We start from the raw sequence: 26,036 nt of genomic DNA on the forward strand, positions 1-26,036 counted from the left end.
CCCTGCGGAGGGCAGAGGGCATATGATTGGCACAGAGTGTTCTTGGCAGAGCCAGGGTTGGAGTCTCCTGTGAGCTCCCTGGTGGCCGGGGACAAGGGCCTCACCCCTCTATCGTGACTCTCCATTGCACACCAGTGGCATTCTGGCTCCCTCCCCTAGGACACCCACTGAAGACACACAGTTGACACATTTCTGGCTGTGGAGACACCCGGGGTGCTGCTCTGTGTATGGGGACCAGTGAATCTAGCCTCAGCATCTCTCACCTGGGCTATTCTGGAAACTTCTGCCCAGGGCATTCCACCAACTTGTCCTTCACATTCTCTCCCCTGTGCATTTCTTCATGTGCTTCTCCCTCCACTCTTTCCCTCTTGCTGTTCTCTCTGCTTGAAATGTGTACCTTTCTCCTTAGTCCACAGTCTCAGCTCAACCTGCATGGAGCCCACTGCGGTGGAGGGCAGGGGCAGGAAGAGCCCTGGGCGGTGGTGGGAGGGACGGGGGCATCTGCGGAGCTCTGTGTCCTGGATCTGGAGCCCTGGACAGTGGCTGTTGAGGGTGTGGAGCCCTGAGTTTGGCTGTAGGGACGGACAGACAGGCCAGGGTTCAGTTCCCTGCTACTTGGTCCTTCCTGGGGAATTGGGAGCTCCTCCGAATGCAAAAAAGCTAAGGCTCAGGGGCTGGGGAAAGAGGGAAAAGCCTCCCCAGGCCGTGTAACTGGGAAGCAGGGACTCCAACAGGCAACATGGGAGGGGTTTTGTGCTCAGGGAGAGACTCATTGGGGCTGTGATTTTTACACTTTAGACTCTCATCTGTGGAACGCTTTCCTCACAAGCAATGGGCCCAGAATACCCACGTGCAAGACATGGGAAGTGGGGTGGGTCTAGAGCCCCAAAGGCCCTGAGCCTCCTCTGAAGACCTTCCAGATCCAGGCTGGGGAACACACACCTGGAGGATCACTGCTTTGGAGGAGGTTGGGACTCAGACTGCCCCAGGAGGCCCGAGACTAAGAATGACAGGCCACAGGGATCCCTCCTGGGAGCCTTCCTTCCTTCTTTTCGCTCTCCCTTGGCATGCGGTAATGCTTTTGTGCTCTTTGGCCTGCCTTGTCTGATCTTCAGAGGAGCCTATAGAAAGGATGGACCTTGCTGGACTCTTAGGAGGCCAAGGGGAACCTGGAAGTCAGTATAAGAGCCCCAGATGGGCCTGAGCTGGTATTTGGTTCTACCACCCACCCTGCCTAGAGAGCATGGGTCCAGGGGCCAGACGTCTGTGGTCCAGCTTGTTTTTTCGAAAGAAGTAACTTTTTATGCGGGTAACTGTTTAGACTACCTTGGTTTTAAGCAGACTGAGAGCCCTGTCCTGGGCCCTAGTTTCCTGACCATATAATGAGGATAAAGAAGGGGTCTCTACCCTGCAAAAACAAGGTGCTCTATCTAGGGAGGACACACTAATGTACAGTTTTCTTCCTCCTCACTGGGAATGGTTCCAGCAAGCAGAAGTCCTCCTCTACCTGGGCTGCCAGCCATGGGTGCCATACTGTGCCACTGGCAGTGCAGCAGAGAGGGTACCCGGAGAAGGTGCAGCACCTGAGTGTGGGCAGAGAATGGGGCATACAAGTGGGTCCTGCCCTGGTGACTCCACTCCCCCATCCCCAACCTCAGGAAAACCAAATGAATAGAAGGCTCAAATAGTAGAACGAGCGATGCAAAAGATTGCTGGCTTGGGAAATTGAAAGTAAAAGCCCATGAGGCTAACCAAGAGTAAAAGAAAATAAAAAAATATGGTAATATAAAAGAAGATCAAATAAAATAAATATAAGCTGAGAAACCGTGAAAGTGAGATGAAAGAGGTTGGCAAGAAAGGGTAAGGAAGACAAAGTGGAGGTGGGCCACTTACATAGAACTGGAGAGCCAAAGGGGGAATAAGCGATAAATACAGGTTTTTGTTTTTTTGTTTTGTTTTGTTTTTGTTTTTGTTTTAAAGAAAAACCCAGTGGATTAAAAGGGGCAAGTGGCAGTGAAGTTTTCTGAGCTCAGAATCCTGGCAGAGGGTGGGTTTTCTGGAGCCCACGGGCCCAGCCTGGAACTCAGGCTGCAGGGCTCCAAGCCTGGCTCTTTCTAAGTTGCTGGCAGACCCCACCTTAGGGAGATGACCTCAGGACTTGGGTTGGCCTCCTCCTAGTGTACTTGGGAGACCGTGTCTTCGCTGTCAAAGCCTGCACAGAATCCCCCCAAGCCGGGCTTTGGTCTTTCTTGCCAGCAGCAACCTTCACGTAGGGCCTGGGCTGAATTGTCTTAGAAGTTCTGGGTGGGCTCTATGCTGGGGAGGGAAGAGGAAGGCAGTTTTTCAGGGTACAGTATCATATCTCATTTGCGGGGCTCTCTGGGAGGAAACATTGGGGAGGGGCACCTCTGCAGGGGTTGGGCAGACAGGATTCCAGCTGGCCCTTCCGTAGCACAGTTATTGGCTGGGTTGAGAAAGGAGAGGTGTGCATTTCTGGAATGACAAAGCTTTAAGTTACAATGATCATGGCTTCCTAGCCAACCACCATGGCCTCTCACTTTGCCTTGAGGTTTGTCTGTAGCTTCAGCAGTAAACTACTGGCTTCTAGCAGCCTTCCAGTTGAGATTCCTGAGGGGCAATCGATCTTTTTACGGCCTTTTTTATTTCCTTGTATGCAAAATGGGAGTGCCACCTCACAGGTAAGATGTAGTGTACTGGGCACAATGCCCACCTGTGGTATATGCTAAATAAATGTAGTTACAATCAGTATAACTGAATATCTCTTTAGTAAAAGTAATCACCTGTATTGGCTGAACTCTGTGCAAAAGAAGGATTTATTGACTCACTTTTAATTTCTGTGAATATATCTTTGTGTAGTTAGGAGCAAATCAAGAAGACTGAGTCCTGGGTCTGTCAGCAACTGACCTGATGCGTCGGGTAAGTCACTCCTTTATCTGAGTTTTGGTTTTCCTTTCTGTGCCATGGGTAGGTAATATATGACCCAGAGTTTGCTAATCTATCTTCTTCAGCCAAGTTATTACAGTGGGGGTGATCTTACTCATCAGGTAGAACCGCTTCACCAAGAGCCTGGTTTTGGGGAGGCAGCTTTGTGGTGTCAGGGGGTTATTAGGGCTTAGAGGGACTAGACTGGCTGGGATCAATAAGTAATTAAGGGTTTGATGAGCCTGATAAAGCCCCCAATAATAGCCAATGTCCTTGAAAGCTGGCAGTCCCAACCTCAGGTGGCAGAGAGGATTAACAGTCTTGCCTAGAGGTGGGTGTGCATAGGGAGGAGTGACCCTTGGGCCTGCCTCCCAGCTCCAGGAGAAATGTAACCTGTGCAGACTTCCCCTTGTGGCCAGGCAAGTGGAACCCAGGCCATTCCAGCCTGGCAGGGAAATCCAGCCCGGCTGGGGAGTGTAGGAGTATGAGCACTAGGAGATGAGCATCTGGGGATGGCGGAGGACCCCACTCTGTGGAAGGTAGAGGAGGAGAGGCTACCTAGGACAGGAGGGGAGGTTGCCCCAGGCCAACAGCTTCCCAGGGGGTTCCAACCCGAGTCACAACCCTCATGGCCCCAAACAGAGGGATCTCATCATCCAAACTAGAAACTGACAGAAGTCTCCTCAAAACTGTGTATTGATAGGTTGCTTTCTTAATATTTAGAAGGGAGGTCTTGAGGATTGGCCTGCTACAATCATGCTACCTCTTCTTAGTGCTACTACATACACCAAGGAAACTTCTAACTGGGTTAGAAGTATCACATACTTTACTAACACACTGCAGAGGCCCAAACAAGTTGAGTTTTGGGATTTCTGACCCTGTGGCTCTTGACCTCAGGTTTGAGCACCTACTGGACGACCACACCCACTATCTTTTCAAGGTGGACAGTCTCATAAGAACCAAATTGTTATATAATAAAGTCCATCCTTTATTTCTCTACTTTCTATAACTTTTTGGCCAGCAAATGGTGGAATTTTGAGAGGATAAGAATGGAGGCATGGGTGAGTGGGGGTTTGGAGAGGCTGGGTGGGGCATACTTTATACTTTAAGGCCCCAAAGATAGGTTTCTCGAGGAAGTGCATTTGTGTGGGCACCACACCCAGCCCCCAAGCCCAACTGCCTTCAGGCCTGGTCATTCCTCTCTTCTTGCCCATTGGTCCCTCATCCTGGAAGCTGTTTGCCTGCTCGTGTGGTTCCTTGCTATTTCTCTACCCCAGCTTTTACTCTCCACCAGGCTGCCCCCACCAGGCTGAGTCAGCCCCAGCAGCCACTGCAAGGGCTGCCTCATTGCTCTCCAAGCTTGTACTTGGTCCTCTCTGCACAGCCACCTCCCCCACCTTTCCAAAGTAACATTTGTCAATGACTCCTCCGTGGTTGGCAGCTTGAGAGACACACACCCATGCGCGTGTGCGCGCACGCGCGCGCACACACACACACACACACACACACACACTTCTTTATCTTCCTGCCTTGGCTGGATAACCAGTGTTCAATGCCTGGAGGCCTCTCTTCCTTCTCCCTTGGTAACCTCCACTCAGCTTTTAGAACTGTCACCTCTTCCAGGAAGCCATCCCTGGCTCTTCTTCGCATGCTTGGCCACGTGTATACATGGCTCATTCAAGGTCCTCGTGACATCTTTTAATGATCTGTTTAGGTGTCCGCCTCTCCCACTGCACGGGGAGTTCCAGGCAAGGTCTGTTGCTAAGCCTCTCCAGGTCCCTTGCTTCCAGCGCAAGGCATGGCAGGTACCTTCTGGCTGACCGACTACAGGGCCAAGGGGCGCTCCTGGGTTTTCTCCAGCGGCCCCTTACACTAGGCTCTGCCAGGCGCGCCCAGACCGAGCTTCCGCTGAATTGGGGTCCAGGAAGTCTCAGCTGTCTCCGCGAAATCTTGGGTGTGCCACGTGGAGCCCAGTCTGGGACTTGGGGGTGGGGGAGCTGCGTATCAGTCTTGCCACCTCCTCCCAGGCTTTTGAGCCCAGACTGGTTAACCCTGCATCTGGTGGTGGCCCGCCGGAGGCATTCACCAGGCGGCAGAGAGAGCTGGTTCGGCGCGGGCCGCCAGGAGCGGGCTCTCAGCCCGGGCTCGCGCGTGAAGGCTCCGTGCAGAGTGGGGAGTCTGAGTACGCCGGCCGCTTGGAAGGCTCCTCACGTCCAGGCGCCGCGGTCACGGCTGCGCCGGTTTCCGGCCATGAATTAGGCTTCAGAGTCCGAGCCTTCTGCCTGACTCGCGGCTGAACGCCGGGCCCGCGGGGCGGGGGATGGGCTCCCACCGAGGTCTGCGCCGCTAGCTAGGGTGCGAGCCTCGGCTCTGGCTCTGCTCCGCGACGCTCGGCTGCGTCGGGTCCCCTTTGGCTCCCCTTGCATCCCGGAGCCTGCCTCAGAGACCCGCCCCGTCTCTCTCTCTCTCCGCTACCCCTGGTGCTGCTCCGCTAGGGCTCTCTGTCCGGGGCGGGGGGCATGGCCCGAGACGCTCGGAGGCTGAGGTCGGCGGGCGCTCCGAGATCCCCCGAGGGCAGGCTGTGGCCGACCCTTCTCCATCCTCTTGCCCCCAGCGAACGGTGGGCATAAGACCCAGGGCCGCCAAGTGTCTGCGCGCCGCGGACTCGGCCGGTCCCTGCTGCCATGCCGGCCCCCGAGTGTCCCCCGGACCAGGAGCGCGGAGCACCGGGCGCCCCCTCCGAGCCGCGAGCGGGCGAGCGCCGCGCGGCGAGGCTGAAGCTCCGCAGTCACGTGGCCGAGAGGAGGGCGGAGGGGAGGGAGGCGGGCAGGGAGGGGAGGGGGAGCGGAGCCGAGGGGGAGGGGGAGGGGAGGGGGCGTCCTCCGCAGTTCGCTCCTCGCCGGGGCTCAGACACACAGCGAGCCCGGAGCCGCCGCGCCGGCCCGGCCGCCGCCTCCGCCGCCTCCGAAGCCGCCCGAGCCGCGGGAAGCGCCGCCGCCGCCGCCGCGGGCCGCCCCCGCCTAGCCGGCCTCGGCTCGGGCTGCCAGCGCCGCCGCAGCCGCCACCGGAGCGGGAGCGGGAGCCGGAGCCCGACCGCGCTGGGCTGGGCTGGGCTGGGCTGGGGCGGGCTCAGGGCGCAGGGGCGGGCGCGCGGGAGAAGACGCACGGGCGGGCTCGGCTCTCCCGGGGAGCGGCCCGGGACTGCACCCGGACCGGCGCCTCCCCGCTCCGCGCTGCCCTCGGCCTCGCCCCGGGCCCGGGCGGATGAGCCGCGCGCCCGGGGGACATGGAAGCGCTGACGCTGTGGCTTCTCCCCTGGATATGCCAGTGCGTGTCGGTGCGGGCCGACTCCATCATCCACATCGGTGAGCGCGGCGGGCAGCTGGGGTCGAGGCTGGGCGGGGGCCCCAGCGGCGTGGGGGGTGCGCGGCGTCCAAACTTGGCGGTTCCCCGGGCCGAGGGGCTCGGCGGGCGGTGCTCCCCCGAAGGGCCGTGTCGCGCCGCCCCGCGGAGGAGCTGTGCATGGGCCGCGCCGCGCTCCCGCGGGCTCTTCGCCGCTCCCCGGGGCTCCAATCCCTGCGGCCTCTGCCGACACTTAGGGCCGCGGCTGCGGGGAGCCCGGGGCTGGACGCGCGTCCGGACCCGCGCCCATGGCTGGGCCGTCGGCGGGCTCCGAGCAGCGGGGGGCAGGGGGCGGGCATGGCCCCGGGTCTCGCCAAGTTGGCAGGGCAGGATCAAAGAGGCCCCGACCGGAACCGTGTGTGAATGTGGGTGGGTGGGTGTTGTCAGCGTGTATCGCTGTGTGTGCGCCTGGCACCGTGTTGGTGTCACTGCGAGAGGGCGTTGGGATGTGTGGGTCCATCTGAGCCAGCGTTGGTGCGTGCACGACTGTCAGCCTGTTAGAGTGGACACAGTGTCTGCCTGTTTCCCCGGTGTGTGTCTGTGTATCTCGCAGTATATGTGTGGGTGTTTGTGTTTCTGGTTGTGGCGACTGCAGCCCAATCCTGGACAGTTCCAGAGTTTCCCGTGGTCCAAGTCTTGGGGGCCGGCAGACGGTCCAGGTGGTGGGAGCCGGGGGAAAAAGCGTGGGCGGCGGGGGGTGGGGAGGAGTGTGTGTGTGCGCTGAGCGGGAAGAGATGGATGGAGGGATAGAACCAGGAGAGATGAGCTAGAGGAGAAGAGGAGGGGGCGCGCGGAAGGGGAGTGTGTGGGAGTTGGTGGCGACAGGGGAGGAATCCCAGGAAGTTGGGCCAGGTTGGGGGGCTGAGAGCGGTTGCTTTGGGGGAGCCCCTCTGCAGTCGCCTTTCCGGAAGTTGGGAAAGACCAGCGAGCACAGAGAAACTGGGGGTTGGGAGGTGTGAGAAGGCAGGGATGATGGGACGGGCAGGGCGTGGGGTGGGGGGTGGGGAGGAGTGGTGAGGGAGTAGGCCTCGGCTGGGTGAGCTGCAACGCCCCCCGCAGGGGCCCGGCGCCAAACATGCTTCCCGCCCGGGGGGAGGGTGGCCTCGGGTCTCGCGGTCAGCATTGCGGCTCTGGGTGTAACGTGGAACCCGGGCCTCCCTCCTCCCGCCCAGTCCCCAGCTCCCGGGATCATCGGGCCCAGTCCTGGGACCGTGGGGACCCTCGGGGCCTGGCGAGGCTGGGGAGACTCCAGAGTTGCCCAGGCTGCAGGGCCAAGCTCTGGCGAATCGGACCGATCTCCGCTGGAAGCGCAGAGTCCGCCAAGGCGGTGCTAAGCGCGCAAAGGACCAGCCCGAGGCTGCCCTGGAGATGTTCGCGGTTCTAGAAGGCCCTTTCAAGAGCAGTACCTTATGAGGGCCTCAGCTCTACTGGGTCTGAAGGGAAGTGGTCTAGGGTACAGTCCCCTCTCCTTCCACATACACGCAGGAATAAGCAAGGAGGGGTGGAGCCCAGGGAGCCAGGCTGGGTAGCCTTAAGTGGAACCAGGATGGGACTGACCTGCTGGTCATCCAGGCCCCTGCGTAAAGAAGCCCCCAGGTGCAGCAAACTCAATGTTGACCTGCTTACTCAGCTTCACTCAAAGGGGGATCTCAGGGCAGAAGGAAGTCATCATTCCATTTTGGGATTGGGGTCTGGGACCGTTGCCCTGCAGGGGAAATTCCTGGCTCCTGCCATGGGATTCAAGGGGCCATATCAAGGCATTTAGGTGCTGCCTGAGGCCACTCCAGCTTGCCTCAGTCCGTGGGGCATGGTTGGGACACGAGGTGGCTTGGTTGTGAGACACATGTGTGACCTGGTGGCAGCATATGCAATGTGTAACTCGTGTCAACTGTGTGCACATGTACTCAGTGTGTGGGGGACGTCTTCCCGTGCTGGTTGACGAGGAGAGCCTTGAACTGTCCTGTCAAGCTGAAACCCCAGTCCGAGAAACTCCCCACCAGGCAACCAGCCGACCTGCCAGCATCATGACCCGAGGGCCAAGGCTAGGGTGGGGGTGGGGTGGGGAGGGAGAGCTCCTCTCTAGGCCGGGTCTTGACCCCTCCTCTCCTCTAGGTGCCATCTTCGAGGAGAACGCGGCCAAGGACGACAGGGTGTTCCAGCTGGCCGTATCAGACCTGAGCCTCAACGATGACATCCTGCAGAGCGAGAAGATCACCTACTCCATCAAGGTCATCGAGGCCAACAACCCGTTCCAGGCCGTTCAGGAAGGTGAGTGGCCGCGGCGCCCAGGGCTAACTAAACAGGGCCGCGGCCTGCCAGGCGGCGCAGCAGCGGAGACCCGCGGGGTTGGGACGGGCTTGGCCACCCAAAGCCCCCTGTGCACCTGGGCAGACGCGCGGTGCCAAGCACGTTGCGCGCGCCCTCGCCAGCCCACCAAACGGTGGCGCGAGGAGTGCTCTGCGCCGGCGAGCTGGAGCCGGGAGCTTGTGAGCACAGCGAGCTGGGCTCTTTGCCGGGCGTGTTGCGGGATTGTGCGGTTCTTTTACAGTTGGGTGCGCGCGTGTGTGCGCCCAGCGCTGGCGGCGCAGGCGTATGTAGCTCAGGGCCGTCTTTGTTTCTTGAGTGTTTGTGGGTGGGCGTGTCTGCGTGCCGGGTACCTGTGTCGGTGCACCGCCCCTGACCTCCATGGGCAGGGGTCTTCCGCGTCTGCAAGCAAGGAGCGCCTGGCGCCGGAGCCCTCCGACTCCCCTCGACGCAGCACAATCTGTTACGTACGGCATGTTGTGCCCTGCGCCCACTGAGTGCCTCGGCCGGCGTGTCTGTGCCGTGCTTCTCCTCCGGGTTTGGAGGAACCGGTTTCTCTCTCGCTGTCCCTGCCGCGGGCGGAGGCGCCGTCGCCTGGGCCGGAGGTGGGCGCTGTTTGACCAGAAACGAAGCGGAGTTGGGCCGGCCGGGTTGCGGGGAGGGAATCCTAGCCCTTGCCTGTGCGGCCGCCGTGGCCTGCAGCCGCTGCCTCGGTTTGGACCCGCCAGCAGGGGGTTAACGGGTGCGTGGCGGGGGTGTTCTCAACGGCGGCACCCTCTGTTTCCCCCTCGTCTCTCTTTCCTTTCCTTCTCACCTGGCTCAGGGCTGGGCTCTGGAGCCCCGTTCCTCCTCCATGTCACTAGCCACCTTCCTGATCAGGGCCTAGGGCTCCTTCCACCTCTGGCATCTGCCTAGCCTAGGTACCTTTTTCTATGCTCTGCCTTGCTCTCCGTATCCATGGGTTGACTCTGAGGCCCTTGCCCTGGAGTGTGAGGATAGGGGACACAGCTGGTGGCACAGGATGCAGGGATTCCTCCCAGGAGGGACTGACAGGACAGCCGGTAAAGGTAAGAGGTGGCTTGGTTGAGTGTTCCAGGCCAGCTCCTGCACCCCCCAGCCCATCCCTCCAGTGGCTGGGCCCAGAGCCCTCCTGCTGCCTTGGGTTATATGTTGGCTGCTGGGCTCCTGGGTACCTGCACAGGTAGGGTGATTCAGTGAAGCCTCTGATCTGTGTCCAGAAGGTCAGAGCTGGTGCTGGAGAGAACTTTGTGCTAGAAGGAGGTCTTTGGGAGTCTCCTATTCTTGGGTGCAGCAGAGAAGGGGGAGGCTCAACTGTGAGTCCTGAAGGCCCAAGGATGCCTTAAAGTGGGTGTATAGGCCTGGAGTTTTGAGTGTGTTTTTGGAGTGGTGGCGAGTGGGGTGAAGCTGGCATTGCCTATCGTGGGGACTGCTGCTTCCAGCCTTGGCAGACGTCTATTGTCTGATGTCCACTGAGGTACAGAAGGGGGAATCCCCATCCTTTGTTGTCTGTGTGGCCTACCACAGCCCCTGCCCTCACATGGCCCACCCCTGGACTTCCTTTCTGTGTGATCTCCTTACACCTCCTTGCAAGTATCTGGTGTGAGCTCCAGCCAGGGAGGGTGGGGCCTCCTTAGCCAGGAATGACCCTAACTGGGGTGGGGATCCGGGGTGACACGGACTTATCCAGTCACATGCCATGATTTTGACAGTGCTTCTTGCTCCCTTGACACTGTTTCTACACATTTGTCTCTGTGGACAGTCATTCTCTGTGCTTGGGAGCTGAGGACACAGGTGGACATATGCATTTCTTGCACCCAGGGGCTCACAGTGTGGTGGTGATCCTGCCTGTGTTCCACATGCTGCTTTGGCTGTTCCACATTCTCTGTTGACATATTTTGCTTCTTTTGACTTCCCCTCTGCTGTTTGGAGTATTCCATGTTCATTCATTTTGCTCCTGAATGACGCCCATCCCCCCTCCCTCCAACAGCAGGTCTCCAGGGAATGAAGATGATGCTCTTGCCCAGGGTTACAGTCTTAGGCAGGTGACACACATAGGTGAACTGGGCAGCTGGACCCTGCAGGGCCTGTAGCGTGCGGTCTGGAGAGGTCATCTCTGTTAAAAGGAGCAGCTGTTATACAGCCGTAGCCGATTTTGCCATTTGGGAATGAAAATCCTAGTATAGTAGATGTGCCGATTTTTTTTGTAAGGGGAGCCCCAAATCTGGACTTTAATTATAAAATCTGATTTCTAACTGTTGTCAACGAATCAAACCATTTAAACAATAAGCCAAACAAAACATACCTGTGGGCCATTCAACCTTCAAGCCCCAGGGCACCTTTGTCCTGGAGACCCGGGGTCTTGCTTTTCTGGATCTCAGTTTCTGTATTTTTATGATTGGAAGAATGTCTCAGGCTCCAGGGATACAGGCTGACAGTCTCAGAGGGTGTGAGGGGGAGCATGTGTACCTGTCCAGAAGGAGGGAGTTGGATCCTCGTGACTGAGGGATGTCTGATGACATCCGGGTAGAAGCATACTGACCGGGTGCTACTGGGATGCCTGCTGCCCAGAGAGTGTGTGCTGGTTAAAGCTGGTATGTGCTTTCAACTGATGAGCCGTGTGGGCAGAAATCCACATTGTTATCCCATGACCTTGCACAGACCTTGGATGTTGACAAGGGATAGGAAGAGCCAGCCCCTCAACGGCCTCAGGGAGTGCAGAGCAGTGCTCAGAGGCTCCTTGTCCCTAGCCTGGGGCTCAGCTGGGCAGGCACTCAACTCTCTGCATGTCCTTCCTTCTGTGCTCTGGGCTGCTGTCCATCCTGTGGTGTGGTCCTGCTTGGTGGATATCTTCTCTCTTTCCTGGGCCTGGATGATCATTGCAGCAGGCCGTGGGTGGTGGATATAATTTGGGTGGGAAAGGAAAGGACTTCTTGGTGGAGAGTGGCCATGGACCGAGGGCAGAGGCACACCGGGGTTCAGTTTCCATCATGGGCTGGACAAGATCCCAATGGACCCCCAGTACATTTGGGATTGAGGTGATCCTGTCCCTACTTTGCCTTCGAGGCAGCACCATGCAAGGATAAGAGCTTGGTCGCTACAGTCCAAGAAACCGGGTTCAAATTTGTCTTACCTCATGTGCAAGATGGAGATGTCCTAGCCTTGCTCCGAGCTTCTGTTCCCATATCTGTTAAAAGGAACCAACCATAGTACCTGGCTCATGGGATTATCATGCAGATGAAATGAGACAAGACATGTATAAATTGTCTGCAGAAGGCCTGTGGTAGGTGTTCAGTAAATACGAATTCCCTCTCTGTCCCCTGACCCAGCTGTGAATCCATCTCACTTTCTCTTGAGGCTGTTGATATTTTCAGCCACATCGTTTCTCAAGCTGGTGAATTCCTTGAGAGCACACTCTCACTGACCTTTCCATTTTCAGCATTTTGCTAAACTTTTTCCCCCCTGATTATAAAAGAAACGCATCGCTACAGTGAGCATGAATCAATTAAAAAATGTAGAAAAGGAAAAGGCCATGCATGTTCATTATATAAAACATGAAAGGGACAGGAAAGCCTCACGAGGCAGAACAGAATCGTTCAGAATCCTACCAGTTCCTTCCAGTCTTTTTTCACTCACTGTATTTTGTTAAGTGCTGAGTGAGAGCTCCCATTCTGTTCTGTTCAGCTGGATACCCTGTTTTTTTTTCTTCTTCCATGTAACATCTTATTGGCTCTTTCTGAAATTGCTACAACATACATGTAAACACTGCTTAGCGGCTGCATATATTTTTCAATATTCAAGACAATCAATTTTTTAAAAAATGAAGTCGTTTATATGCTAAGGTATGCTTAAGTGTCACTGAAGAGAACAAGAAACTCTGCTTTGATTTGTTGGTACTAAGATTTATACCTACGATTTCTTCAGGCTGGTTTTGTACAAGCTCCTGACAAACTACCTTTCAAGACACCTGGTCAGTTGATGTAAAAGAATGGGTCGCATTTAATAAAATATGTGTTTGATGAGGATTTAAAGTTAGCAAATGGTAACACCGAAATGACATTTAAATCTTTATAATGTTGTGCCTGAGATTCAGTTGGCAAAGCCCATCTTCATAGTAAGTGAAAATTTGTCTTCTGGATACTAGAAGAAACACTAATTTGTCAAGTAAAAAAATTTCATATTGTTTTAAAGTGCTTGCTCAAAGAGAATATCATATAAATGAGTAAATGCATAAAAGAACTGGCTGAGCAGGAGTCTTCTCTGTTCACAGTATTATCTTTTACTGTAAGTAAAAGATTTGAGTTATTGGTTATACTGTGGACATATCTATCATACAGTGGAAAGATAACAATTTAGGGAAGAGGAAGGAAAGAGGAATGTGCATGGGAGGCAATATTCCTTTTAGTTCCAATAAGCACAAAAGTGTTTTAGGAAGACAAGGTAAAAATTACCCAAGTATAGCTTGGTGTTCCTAATAAAACAATGAGACAATGAAATAAAGTGACAGTAAAACAGTGAGCATGTTGGTGCCTATCTGATGGCCTTGGTCATTCATTTTATATTGGTCTCTCCTAGATGGTCATCCTGCCTCCTGTGTGCCATGCTGGGATGTAGACGTTCTGCTAGAAGGTCTCCTGCCCTGAGCTTTGATGCCTCTGGCATCTTCCATGGCTTCCTTTCAGAAGGATAAGGCCAGTGAGGGCAAATCCATCTAGACCCTCTGGCCGACCCACTTGTCTCTGGGAGGGGCTTTATGGGTCCCTGCCCAGGAGATACCAGCAGGGGCTTTCTGAGTGTGATGTTGGTGATATCATAAAGATGTGTGTAGGCCCGCGACCGTCATTCCCAGCCACTTGGCCGGAGCAATTTTCCCCAGGTGCTGAAACAAATTTTGCCATAAATTTAGTTGGTCAAAAGCAGGAATTTATCATCTACGATTCTGTAGGTCAGAAGCCTGATACAAGTCTCACTGGACTGAAGTCCAGATGCTGATTCCCTCTGGAGGCTCTAGGAGAGTATCTGTCTCTTTGCCTTTGCAGCTTCAAAAGGCTGCCTGTCTTCCTCAGCTCTTGGACCCCTTCCGCCGTCTTCTGCCAGCAATGGTGGGTGGGGTCCTTCTCACAGAGTGACTCTGATCTCGCCTCTGTCCTCCTATCTCCTGTTGGCCTCTGACTCTTCTGCCTTTCCCTCCCTAGGACCCTGTGATTTCACTGGGCCCGCCAGGATAATCCAGGACAACCTCCCTGTCTTATAGTTGGCTGATTAATTAACCCTCCGCAACCTTAATTCTCTGACGTGAAGCCTCACGTGGTCACAGTTGTGGGGATTAGGGTGTGGGGGTCTTTGCGGGCCATCGCCCTGCTGCCATGTTGGCACACCTGTCAGTGCCCATCATAGCCAGTGCACGTTGTCCCCTCTTTCCTTTCTTCTGCACGGTTGACTGCTCTCCTGCTTGCTGGGGGGCATCTTCTGGTCTTAGCCAGACCTGCTAGAGGCACGTGGGACCTATGGCCGTGTTTCCATGTCTACCAAGCTTGCTCTGGAGGTGGCAGTAAGCCTGCAGGCCTCTATAGACTCACCTGTGCTCTCCAGTGATGCACTGACTTCCTTCCTTGGGCCTGGAAGCTGCTTGTGCCTAAGGAAGGTCCCAGGAGAATCTTCTTTTTGAAGAGCCAGACTGTAAGGCCCATCTACCACACAGGCCCATACCTCCTTTTCTCTCTGGGCAGGTGCTTCAAACCCTCCTTCCTCCCCCACGTCATCCACCATGCCCACCTAGAGCCCAAGGTGGGGGGCCTTAACTGAGTCCGTCTTACTTGGCCGCTGCTTGGAGCTCTTCCTGGTCCCATAGGGCCTGCTGCCAGCAAGACTTTTGGGCTGGAAGATGGTTGTGGCTGTGGCTGCAGGCAGTGATGGCTCCACGCTGGAGGGGGCCTGGGGACAGGGAACCATCTAGTCCCCTCTCTGGATTGCTCACCAGCTTGTGGTTGTGTCAAGGAGTGGTCCCCATCCCTCCCTCAGCTGAGTAACCGGGCTCCAGAATTCTCCTTCATTCTAGGGTCACTCCTGTGTGTGCAAACAGGCAGGCACACACATGCACACACACTCTCTCACTTTATGGACACCTGCCTCACTCACATCCTCATAGTTTGGGTTCTAGAGGCTTCCTTTTAGTATCCCTGTTGCCATATCCTTATCCCCAGTTTGGGAGTTTGGACCTAACTGGCAATTTGTGAATAGATGGTTATTAGTGCCAGGCATGTAGGCCAGGGGTGTGTGGGTCTAGTGAGACACTTGTCCTCAGGCTGCCTCTGAGCTGCTGCTAGTCCCTTTCTTGGTGACAGGGGGACTTTAACAACCATCCTGTCTGGAGCAGCTTGATGGGGCCATTTCTCCAGATTTCTTGTGGAGGACAACTAAGACTGGCCCTTAGTACCTGGAGCTGTATCTTATAAGGGCAGATAGACTCCTTCCAAATTCTTGTATTTTCCAGGTGAAAAATCCCCTAGCTTGGTCCCCTCTAGCAGCCATATTCCCTCTTTACTTTGCCTTTTCATTACCAGAAAATGCTAAAAACTTGAAACATTTAGTCTGTATTGCCTATTCCTGAACCATTTATAACCCAGTGCGATCCTTGGATATGAATTTTTTCAGACTTGGCTACTGAGGTCCCTGCCCCCTGGTTTTGTTCTATGGTTCCCTTGTATCAGCTAGGAAGACTTAAGTTAAGCTGTAGCAACAAACAATCTCAACATTTCAGTGGCTTTACATAACAAAAATTTATCTCCTTCTCATTCTACATGTCCGGCATTGGTCAGTGTGGAGTTTGGCTCGTGATGGTCACTCAGCTTGAATATTGCCAGTTGCTGTGCCACATGGAAAGAGAGCTCTGGGGGTCTCAGCCCAAAGTTGGCGGGGGGGAAGGACATGTGTCACTTCTGGTTATAGCTTATTGGCCAAAACTACTCACATGGTTCCAGCTAGTCATAAGGCATCCAAGAAGCACAGTCCTACTGTGGGCCTGGAAGGAGGGACAACTGGAAACATTTGGTGAATGACACGAATACGTATTCATGGGGCACCTGGCTGGCTCAGTTGGTTAAGCACCCAACTCTTGATTTTGGCTCAGGTCATGATCTCTGGGTTCATGAGTTCGAGCCCTGCATCAGGCTCTGTGCAGCACAGAGCCTGCTTAGGATTTTCTCTCTCTCCCTCTCTAACCCCTTCCCTGCTCACGTGCTCTCTCTCTCAAAATAAATAAACTTTAAAAAACAAACAAACAGGGGCGCCTGGGTGTCTCAGTCGGTTAAGTGTCTGACTTGGGCTCAGGTCATGATCTCGTGGGTCATCAGGCTCTGTACTGACAGCTCAGAGCCTGGGTCTTGCTTCAGATTCTGTTTCCCTCTCTCTGCCCCTCCCTTGCTCGCACTCTGTCTTGCTCTCAAAAATAAATGTTAAAAAATTTTTTTTAAATTAAAAAATTTTAACAAACAAATAAACACAAAAAACCAAATACTTATTCATATCAAAACAGTCCTTCCATTTCCTTGGGGACTTATTAAAACAACAGAGAAACAACCCAAAACAGGCTTAGGTATTGGATCCCATCTGGGCCAAATCCATTGCTCCCATCACTTCCCCCTTGTCCACTCATTTACACGTCCCTCTGCTCCGGAAAACTCTGGGCTTTGGTGTTGGGGGAAGTCAGGAAGCCTGGGTTCCCAGCCCCCACTGGACTTTCAAAAGAGAGACAATCTTGGGGCACCTGGGTGACTCAGTCAGTTGAGCGTCCGACTTTGGCTCAGGTCATGATCTCACAGTTCGTGAGGTTGAGCCCCATGTCGGACTCTGTGCTGAGTTTGGAGCCTAGAGCCTGCTTTGGATTCTGTGTTTCCCTCTCTCTCTGCCCCTTCTCTGCTCATGCTCTGTTTCTCTCAAAAATAAATAAACTTTAAAGAGAGAGAGAGAGAGAGAGAGAGAGAGAGAGAGAGAGAATCTTGTGTCTACCAGCCTTGTCCTCTGTAAACTAGGGACCAGACAGGCACAGCTTCAGAAGGCTTGGGTTAGCTGCTTCCTAAGTGTTGAGGTGAAGATGGGGGTAAGGCCTGGCCATCACTGAACCCAGCATCCGTGAGCCCCCGCAGCCAGACTTCAGCTGCCTGTGGCCTTGGCAGGGTTTCCTGTGGTCCTGTTCCTTTCACAGAATTCCCCTGCCCCAGGCCATCTTCACCCCTGCCTTCCCCACACAGCAGCAGCTGGCTCTCACTATAGCTTTGGGCTAGAGCAGAGACTCATCACTGCCATGGGCTGGCCAGTGACAGGTTCTCTCTCTGGGGTCTAGCCTTTCTGACAGGCATGGGGCCCAGGAAGGCATCTGGGTCCGTGTCCAATATCTCATCAGTTAAGTTCTCTAAAGACCTTCTTTCCAACCTATAAACAGCCAGTTTTGTGGCCAATGGCCATGGGGTGGGAAGAGAAAGACCCATGATTGTCCCTTCTGGGCCTAGAGCACAGGCAGGGTAGCTGTGCAGTGATTAGATGGCTTCCATTTGTTTGTTTCTGGGTCCAGACTGTGGGTGAGGTAGGCTCCCAAGGGGTGAAGCCAGGGACTGCCAGTTGGGGCCCCAGGGTGGTCCTCAGCCCAGGCTGTACCGCCCCCCCTCCAGCCAGATCTGGCATATGTGGCCTTGGCCAGTCCCGTCTACCCTGTTTGCTTCCCTCACATCAGTCCTTCGCTGGTCCCAGGCAGGGGCAGCCGGATGTTGCCTCTCCACCTCTGTTCTTCGGCCCGGCCCTCCTACTCCTCCACACGGGAGGATGTGGTGCCCAGAAGCCAAGATGGGGGCAGAAGGAGCCCTGTGCTCTCACTCATAGACTGGGGTTCTCGTCCCTGCTCTGCTGTTTGACTCTGGGCAGGTTACCTCAGTGTCCTCAACTGGAAGATGGGAGTGACAACACAGAGGACAGATAGCTCACAGGGTCAGTTGAGGAAATTTAATAAAATGCCTGGCTAAAGGCCAAGCAAAGAGGTAGAAGAGGTAGAAGAGTGGTCCCAAGGGGCTCTTGGCCCCCTTCCCCTTTGTGACCTGGGCTGGGCAGGCTCCCCCAGCCCCTGTAGCATTTAGGGCAGCTTAGAGTTGAGTCTGGCCTTTCTTGGTGTCCCAGAAGGGCAGGGAAGCAGGTTGCTGTTGATGACATGGCTCATATGGAAGCTACCTGGAGCCATCTGTGTGGGCCAGAGCTCAGGGACCCTGGAGACTGTCATTGCACACTGTTGCAATCATGCTGCAACCTTGCTGTTCTGAGTGCATGGAACAGCCAGAATCCAGCTTGCCTGGCCCAGCCTACTTGCTCTGTATGGGTAGAAAGGGCTCAGACAAGTCTGGAATCAAATCCCAGCTCTGTGAGTGATTAGCTGTATGGTCTTGAAAGGTCACTTGCCCTCTTTGAGCCTCAATTTCAATATCTGTGAAGTGGGGTTACCTTGGTGTCGTGTTGATAGATCTACACAGGTGAGGTATGCCTGGAAGGAAGGAGGCTTTCGGCAAGCGGTCATCCTCGGAATGCCCAGCAGAGGAGTGCTCAGCCTAGTGCTGGGGTTAAGTGTGTGGGTGGTGGCACATAGGACACTCCGTAGGCATTTGTTTTCCCTGTGTCCTGGCCACCATTTGTCCTGTCCTCCTGGGCCCCTGATAAGGGTACATGATACTCCTTGGTCTCTGGGCCTGCCTGGGTGCCACCAACTGCCTGGTCAGGGTAGAGACATGGGCCCTGCTGGGTGGACATCATCCTCACCCCACTGTGGCCGGTGCTCCTGGCTTAGCCTATGCATCTGCTCGCCCTGCATGGCCTGAGCCCCTGTGGACCTGACCTTGGCCTGGCTTTGCAGGCTGTCTGCTTCCCATGAGCTCCTCCTGCTCAGTCTTGAGGTCTTGCCTTGGCTCTGTCCCTGGACTGGGGCTGGGGACTGTCTTCTGTCCTTTTGTTTGGGTACCCAGAGGCACAGTGAAAGAGAGAGAGAGGGGTCACTTTCTAGGCCCTGGTCTGAGCTCCCTGCGTTTGTCTGTCTGGTGTCCATTTTAGAGGGCTGGGGCCAGGAGCTGAGGTGATCCTGACTTAGCTCAGAGCTAGGTCCTGCTGCCTTCCATTCCTGTCACGGCTGCGGACATCAAATGTTACTTCTCCTCAGTCCTGGTTGGCTCCCAGGGCACCTGCTCTCACTCGCCTCTCCCTGGGGCTCTTGTGGTCCAAACAACTCCCTGGGCTGCCCCTGAGGCCTGTATGTAGGCTGCCAGCCTGAGGGTATGTCTCTCCCTGTCACTGAGCCCCCAGCTGGAGCCTCAGCTCAGGGCTGGCTCAGGGCTTCTCCTGTGTATCTGATAAAGGCTCTCGAGGGCTGACACAGGAAACTGCATGGCTCACAGCGCTGAACTGAGGCTGCACAGGGCACCTATGGCCAGTGTTCTTCCAGGGACAGGCAAGTACGGTGGCCACACCTCTGGGCAGTGCTGAGGAGGTCCTCGGGCATCCCATGGAATCGAGGCAGAGCACCTCTGCCCTGTGTGTGCATGTGTGTGTACAAGTGTGTGTGTATGGGGGTGTATGTGAGTGTATACATGTGTGTGCACATGTATGTGCGTGTGCACAAGTATGTGTGCTTGTGAGTATGTGTGCACGAGCGTGTGTGTGTGTGTGTGTGTGTGTGTGTGTGTGTGTGTGTGTGTTGTAGATACCCATGCTGTCTGGGCAAGTTCTGCAGAAAGAGCCAGCAGTTCCAGCCGCTGCTTGGAGCCTCTCTAGTCCTGTCCCTCTTTACCCTCCTCAGGTCTCAGTTCAGATGTGGCATCCCTGGGGAGTCCCCCCATGCCCAGAGGAGGCTGGCCCTGCCCCGTGCCCCCATCCTCCTGTGTTTGGTGATGTCTCCTGGAGGCTGTGGGCTGTGGGAAGGGAGGGACTTGCTCTCTTTTGTGCCCTATTATGTCCTCAGCTCTGAGGGACATTCATGAGGAACGATCAATAAATATCATTTCCCCGTTCCTCCTGGGGCAGGCACATCCTTGGACCCAGATATGTGCTCCTGCCCCTGGGCCCCTTGGAGATCACTCCAATGGATGGTCATTGTGGTTGTGGAACCTTGACTTGACTAAGCTCAGGAAGAGGCTGAGGGCCACAGCCTGGGCCCTTCCCTATTGTTGGCATCCACGGTGGCACTTTGGCATCATGTCAGTGGGGTGAGGGTGGGAGCCAGCCTGCCTGCACACCCCAGGGAGTGGCCCTCTGGGGGTCCCAGCCACATGGGTCAGCAGCCAGCACAGGGTTCTGGTATCCAGAGCTGGAGGAGGGCCTGCAAGCCAAGGCCAGCGAAGGTTTGGAAGTGCTGTGGACTGCATGGGTCCCCCCCAAATTCATATGTTGAAGCCTCAACTCCCAACATGATGGTATTTGGAAGTGGGGTTTTGGGGAGATGATTAGGTTGAGATGGGGCCTTGAGGGTAGGGCCCTTCATGGTGGGGTCAGGCATAAGAAGAGAACAGAGAACTTGCTGTCTCTGTACAACGAGAGATGTAGCTGCTATCCCTGCCACACTGGCCTCCGAGGAAGCAGGAGCTGGAGCCCTCACAGTGTTCGGGAGCTGGAGGGGCTTTGAAGCTCTGTTGTTAATGATCAAAACCTCATCAGGAGACGCCCGCCTGAGCGCAGCTCAGGGGGTCTGACTGTGTCAGGCTGCTTAGCTCCTGTCAAGAAAATTAACTTCATTAAAAGGAGGACGGCAGGTTTGTGATGAGTATCAGCACCCATTGATCAGTCCTGGTGAATGCTCCAGGGCAGCTTCTAGATGGTGGGGTAAAGCTAGATGGGGGCCACATGCCTGCTGTGCCCTGCCCTCACCTCCGGGACACTGTTTGTGCACAGACATCCAGGCGCCTGCCACCAGTGGGGAGGCTCCTGCCCCGCCTTGCCCCTCAGAGCTCACCAGGGCCTCTTCCTGACGCTCGTGTCTGGCCAGACCCCTCTGCTCCTGACCTGCAGGATGATGTCTGTGCTCAGCATTTGGGTCCTTGGGGTCCAGCCTTGTCCCTGCTGCATGCCCTGGTGCACTTGCTGTGCCAGCAGAGAGGGCCTGGTTCTCCCCTGACTCTGTCCACCCACTTGCCCCTGTGCCCCAGTCTCCCCATCACTTTGCAGTCTTAGCTGGGGAGGTTCTTCAGAAGGCCTCCCCTGGCTGCTCTTCTCCGTTAGCTGGGGCTTCCTGTTTGCTGCCACACTGTCCTGTGTGTCTCCCATCATGTCCTAGTCACTGCCTGTGAGGTCTGTGAGTGCAGGCACCATGAGCTCCGCATCTCAGGACTCCTGGGCACATGCAGTACTGGGGCAACTGTTTGTTGAATGGCTATCTGACTGTCCCTCTGGCACTTACACGTGTGGGCCTGCAAATACACACAGGAGTGTATACCTAGTGCCCCGTTGAACTCACAGACACACGCCTGCACACTGGCTGAGACCCCAGTGGTGGGTGGGTCCAGGGATCATCTCCCCAGAGAACCCCTCCCTGGGGGAGCATGTCAGGTTGCCTGCTGAGAGTATGTTCTGAGGACCCCGCTGGGACTGTGGCAAGGTGGCTGACCCACAGTGCCCTAGAGGCTGTGGAGAGTTTCTGCCTCTCATGGCCTGGGAGGAAGTTGTTGCCCCATGCATTTGTGGGAATTCTAAGCTGGACCATCTGAAAAACCACATCCTAACCTCACATCAGGGAAACCTGCTGAGGGTCTGAAATCACCGTCTCTATTAGCTGTATTAATCATGTGGGAGTTAGAAACCCTTAGGTACTGGCCTAAGCAAAACAGGGCTATTTATCAGGCCATGTAATGGCAAAGGCCAGAGGTTGTGTAACTTCAGACATGGCTGGATCCAGGGGCTCAAGTGGTATCCCCAGGACTCTGCTTCCATCTCCACATCCTTGTGGAGCTTCCTTCCCAGGCAGCCCCATCCACTCAGTGCTCCTGCCTGCTGCAGGCTGATGTCTAATCAGACCAGCCCCATGGTCCCTGCCCATGGGAAGAGGGGGGTTGTTTAAAAGGAGTCTCATAAGGGTCCCAGGACTGCCACTCATTGGTCTGGCATGGGGACGGGCTCCTCCCGGAATCAGTCCTGTGCCAGAGGAGTGGGATGCCCTGATGGGTCAGGCTTGTGCTGCCTCAGCACCCCTGCTAAGACTGAAAGGGGTAGAGCATATGTGGTCATGTCACTGGGAGAGGAGAGAGGATGCTGGGCCCACAGTAGCATGCCCTCACATTTTCTCTTTGCTGCCCTGAGCAGCTTTCTGCCCATGGGCCGCTGGGATTGGGATTGGACTGAAAGCCCTGGAGCCATACCCAGTGGACGCCAAGAGATCCCAGAGCATGCTGACTAGAAACCTCTCTTTCGGGCAGGGTTGAGAGAGGGAGGAGCCAGGGTTTGAGCTCGGGGTAGGTGGGGAAAGGAGAGGAGGCTGGCGGCTGAGCCCTTCTGGAAGGTTTCCTTGGGGGAGGGGCACTTGTGCTGGCCTGAGGGCCAGGGGGCTTTGAGAGAGGCGGGTGACACTTGTTTCAGGGTGGGTTTAGGACAGTGAGGGAAGAGTTGGGACTAGACTGGTGGGGCCAGCGCTGGGGAGCGGGAAGATAGGAGGGGACCTGAGACCTGAGTCCCTTTCTCCCCAGTGTCCCAAGGGTCTCTGTGGGTGTGGTGTGACCCAGGCCTCCCTTAGCACCCCCAAGTCCTGATAGGAGGCAGGGCCTTATTCTCAGGAGGTGTCACTCACTGCTCCCTGGGCTCTTGCAGCTCCTGGGTGACCTCGGTCCTCTCCCTTTCTCTGAGCTTGATGTGAACACCCTGTCTGCAGGAGAGAGCAGGGCACTGGGTCATGGCCTTACACACTCGGCCCCCAGTTTTAAGTAGCCACAGACCTTTCCCTTGGACCCAGGCTCAGCCTTGCCTACCTAGTAGGTCTTTTCTATCCCCACACCGATTGTGGGCTGGGGTCTTTCCTCCCTTTTCCAAGTGGCCCATTTGTGGCTGCTCCCGAGAACTCCCTCCAAAGGAGGGAAGGAGCCCTGGGCTGGTAGCCAGAGACCTGGCCTTGCCCCTTGTCCTGGACTGGTTCTGCTCATCCTTCTGCATAGTGGGGCCATTGCCCCCGGAGGCTGGGCCACCACGACAAACTAGGAGTTGCTGGCCCTATCGTCAAGGGCTCCTGCAGCCTCCTGGGCCATGTCTGCCCTGCTCTGAATGACTAATTGAATAGAAACCCTCCACACACCGTGAGGCAGAGCTCCGGCCTTGCCTAATCTCGTTAAGAGGTCCCCTGACAGTCTCATTAGGCGGCTGGCTGCGTGGAGAGGTTTATCTCTGCCACAGGGTGGTCAGGTCCCTGGAGGCTGGACCTGGGATCAGGCCCCCACCCCACTGCCCTCCAAATACGGGTCCAGGCAGACGTGAGGCCGTGCAGCTCAGCCGGCCACTGCCAGTCTGTACTTAATCGGTTTCGGTTTGCTGGACTTAATTACTTTCAAATTATTAACTTCAGCTGGAGAAAGCAGGTGGTAGGGGTCGAGGAAGAAATATGAACATCCTTATGAGGTGTGAGGTGGGCCAGGACTGAGAGGATGGTCTCCAGCCCCACCAAGACTATTCTCTGGGAGAGCCCTGGCGGGCTGTGTCCAGCAGTGAGGGCCAGGCCCTCCGGACTGACCATCCTGCACGCTGCGGCCACAGAGCTGGGAGCGGCAGGGATAGTCGAGTGGGCTTGGAACGTGACCTGTGCTACAAGAGAATGAAGCCAGCCCAAGGAGGCAATGATGTGGTGCCTAACCTAGCCGGGGCTTGGGAACAATCATGGGAGGCTTTCTGGAAGAAGTGACTCCTGAGTCAAGTCCTAAGTGAGGAATGGGGGGGTGGGGTGGGGTTGGTCAGGCAAAGAAAGGGAGGTAGGCATTCCAGGTGGTGGAAGAGCTTGAGCAAAGGCTCAGATCACAGATCAGCTCACTGATCTGACCAGGGTGACTGGGATTAAGTGGAGGAGGAGGGTACTGACAGCCTCGTAAGGTCTACGGGGGTCTTAGAGCTTCTGCTCTGTTGTCCTGGCAGAAGTGGCCCAGGCTTTGGGGATTGAGCCCCTAGGGCAGGCAGGGGGTGTAGGCTGTAGGCTTCGGGGCCCAGAGATGTATACCTAGATGTAGGCCTTGAGTCATGAGGGAAGAGACCCATGACGATGGGGAACACAAGGGGACAGTCAGTTCCCTCCACTCTACTCCCTCCCTTGTAGACCTCCATGCTCTGCTCCCAGGGGCTGAGGATAGAGGCTTGTCCTTGAAGATCCCAGATATAGAGTGAGTCATTATTGGAGATTTCAGGATTTCTGCATAGTGTGGCCCTTCCTATATGTCTGGCTCCTGTTTCTCATGCCCACAACTGCCTGGTCATCCATGGATGGGTCAGGTGGAGGGGAGAGGAGGGGCAGGTTGCTAGGCTCTTCTGGGAATGCCACCTGGCCCCACCTAGGCTGGGGGAGCAGGGCCCAGAGCCCCAAATTCCTGCTGGCAGGTGAGGTAACCCCAGGCTTTTCTGTTCCTGTCAACCCAAGCTGGGCCTTTCTTGGAGTCACCTGATGACATCTACTGCTAATGACAAGAGTACCTGCCTTTCACAGATATCAAAGCCTGAGGTCCCCTGCCCAAGCCCAAAGCAGAGCCTGAGACAAAGGCAGATGTGTAGCAGTATACTTTGGAATGTGTTCTAAAGGGGTAGGAAGTATGAACCAGGGAAAGAGAGAAAGCTAGTCGGAGCCAGTCCCAGCAGTGGGGCCCATCCCCATCAGGACCATGCAGACCAACTCTTGGATTGCCCCCCTAGCAAAGGGACAGGAGAGTATTTATCCACCAGCCAACTCCCCAGTGGTCAGGGTGGTCCAAGGGCATTCCCTCCCTGGCTGTTCCAGGTTTGCACAGCAGCTTGGCTGGGTAGGCCCCTGTGTGCAGCTCATGTGGTGCCAGCAGAGGCAGGGAGCCCTGGTGCAGGGGAGGTGAGGCGCTGCTGCATTATACCTGCTCGCAGCCAGTCACCACGGCAACAGTCCAAAGGTGGACTAAGGGGATGTGACCTGGGCCATAAAAGTTGACTGATACTCAGATTCTGCCAGACTTCCTAGAATGACTTGATGGTGAAATTTCAGGCATCAGGGCAGGGACTTTCCTGAAATCATATCCTGCAAGTGTGCTTTGGCCCCCAAAGGGACTGGCATAGGAGGATTTGGTGCCTGGATCTATCCCCAGTGTCATCTATCTGATGACATCACTAGAGTTGGACAGCCTAGCAACTGAGTCTTGTTTGTCCCTGTTCCTCCACCAGCCTCTGGCCTAGCGTGGGGGCACATGAAGCCCCCTGGCCAATTCTGATGGACTGAGATGGGGAGGGGAGAAGTGTAATGGGAAGTTCCTGAATGGCCTTTGGCCCTGGCCAGTAACCTGGTTGGGTTTGAATTCTTCCTGTGCTTCTTGTTGGCTTGTGATCCATGGCACTTTCTCTATGTTTCCTAGCTTCTATTTCCTCTTATGTAAAGTGGAGATACTGACATTTAGCTTGAAGAATGGTTATGAAATCCAAAGGAGTGGTATATAAAGAGGACATGCACACAGTATGTGCCCATTCATTTCTTGCTTACATGTCTACCAAGGGCTAACCCTGTGCCTGCCACTGTGCTAGGGCTGTGTAAGCATAGCAGACCCAGTCCCCACCCACAGGGATCTCAGACAAGTACCTGTGCCCAGGGCTCACCCCCGAGATTCTGATTTTACAAGCCCAGGTAGGGCCCAGGCACCAATATTCTCTAGGAGCTTCCTGGCTGATGCTTATATGCAGACAGGGCCAGCCAATCAACACCGCCCTTGGTGATGGAGAGGTGGGATGCTGAGGGCTGGGCATCGCCCTCAGCCAGGAAAGCTGGACTCTTTCCTGGCTCATGGTAGGTGAGCTCATGGGGGTGCTTCTCACTGCCAGTTTCCTTCATCACAAACCCCTCGTCCCTTGGTTTTCCCTCCCCCAGACACTGGGCTCTGGAGTTCAGCGTAGGGAGGACAGTGACAGCCAGACATCACTAATGCTGAGACTGGGGTCTTCAGAAAGGACCCATCCTCACACTGGCTGCGTGGAGACCATCTCCTTTCCTGACTCAGGCGTCTCACCTGCCAGATACTACATACACCCCACAGAGCTCTGAGCTGAAGATAGCTTATGTTCTCTGTAAGGAATATTTCTCTGCAAGGAGTATTTCACCTCATCTTATCAGTAACGTGAAGCAGTAAAGCAGTGGTCTGTGCATGTTCTAATTCATAATT

The 26,036-nt window shown here is 55.4% G+C and overlaps 1 protein-coding gene across 2 annotated transcripts in view; it reads left to right on the forward strand.

Annotated features, from left to right (window-relative positions):
- Positions 1 to 5,798: 5,798 nt before the first annotated feature.
- GRID1 (glutamate ionotropic receptor delta type subunit 1) overlaps positions 5,799 to 26,036 on the forward strand; it is a 696,363-nt gene continuing 676,125 nt past the window's right edge. For both annotated transcript variants that reach the window (XM_060642293.3, XM_060642294.3), the window contains exons 1-2: positions 5,799 to 6,308; positions 8,458 to 8,613. In XM_060642293.3, coding sequence (XP_060498276.1) covers positions 6,230 to 6,308; positions 8,458 to 8,613 — 235 coding nt within the window. In that variant the 5' untranslated portion in view covers positions 5,799 to 6,229. The remainder of the gene's footprint in view (positions 6,309 to 8,457; positions 8,614 to 26,036) is intronic.

The sequence above is a fragment of the Panthera onca genome, chromosome D2 (assembly GCF_046562875.1).
Source record: "Panthera onca isolate mPanOnc1 chromosome D2, mPanOnc1 haplotype 2, whole genome shotgun sequence".
Lineage (NCBI taxonomy): Eukaryota > Metazoa > Chordata > Mammalia > Carnivora > Felidae > Panthera > Panthera onca.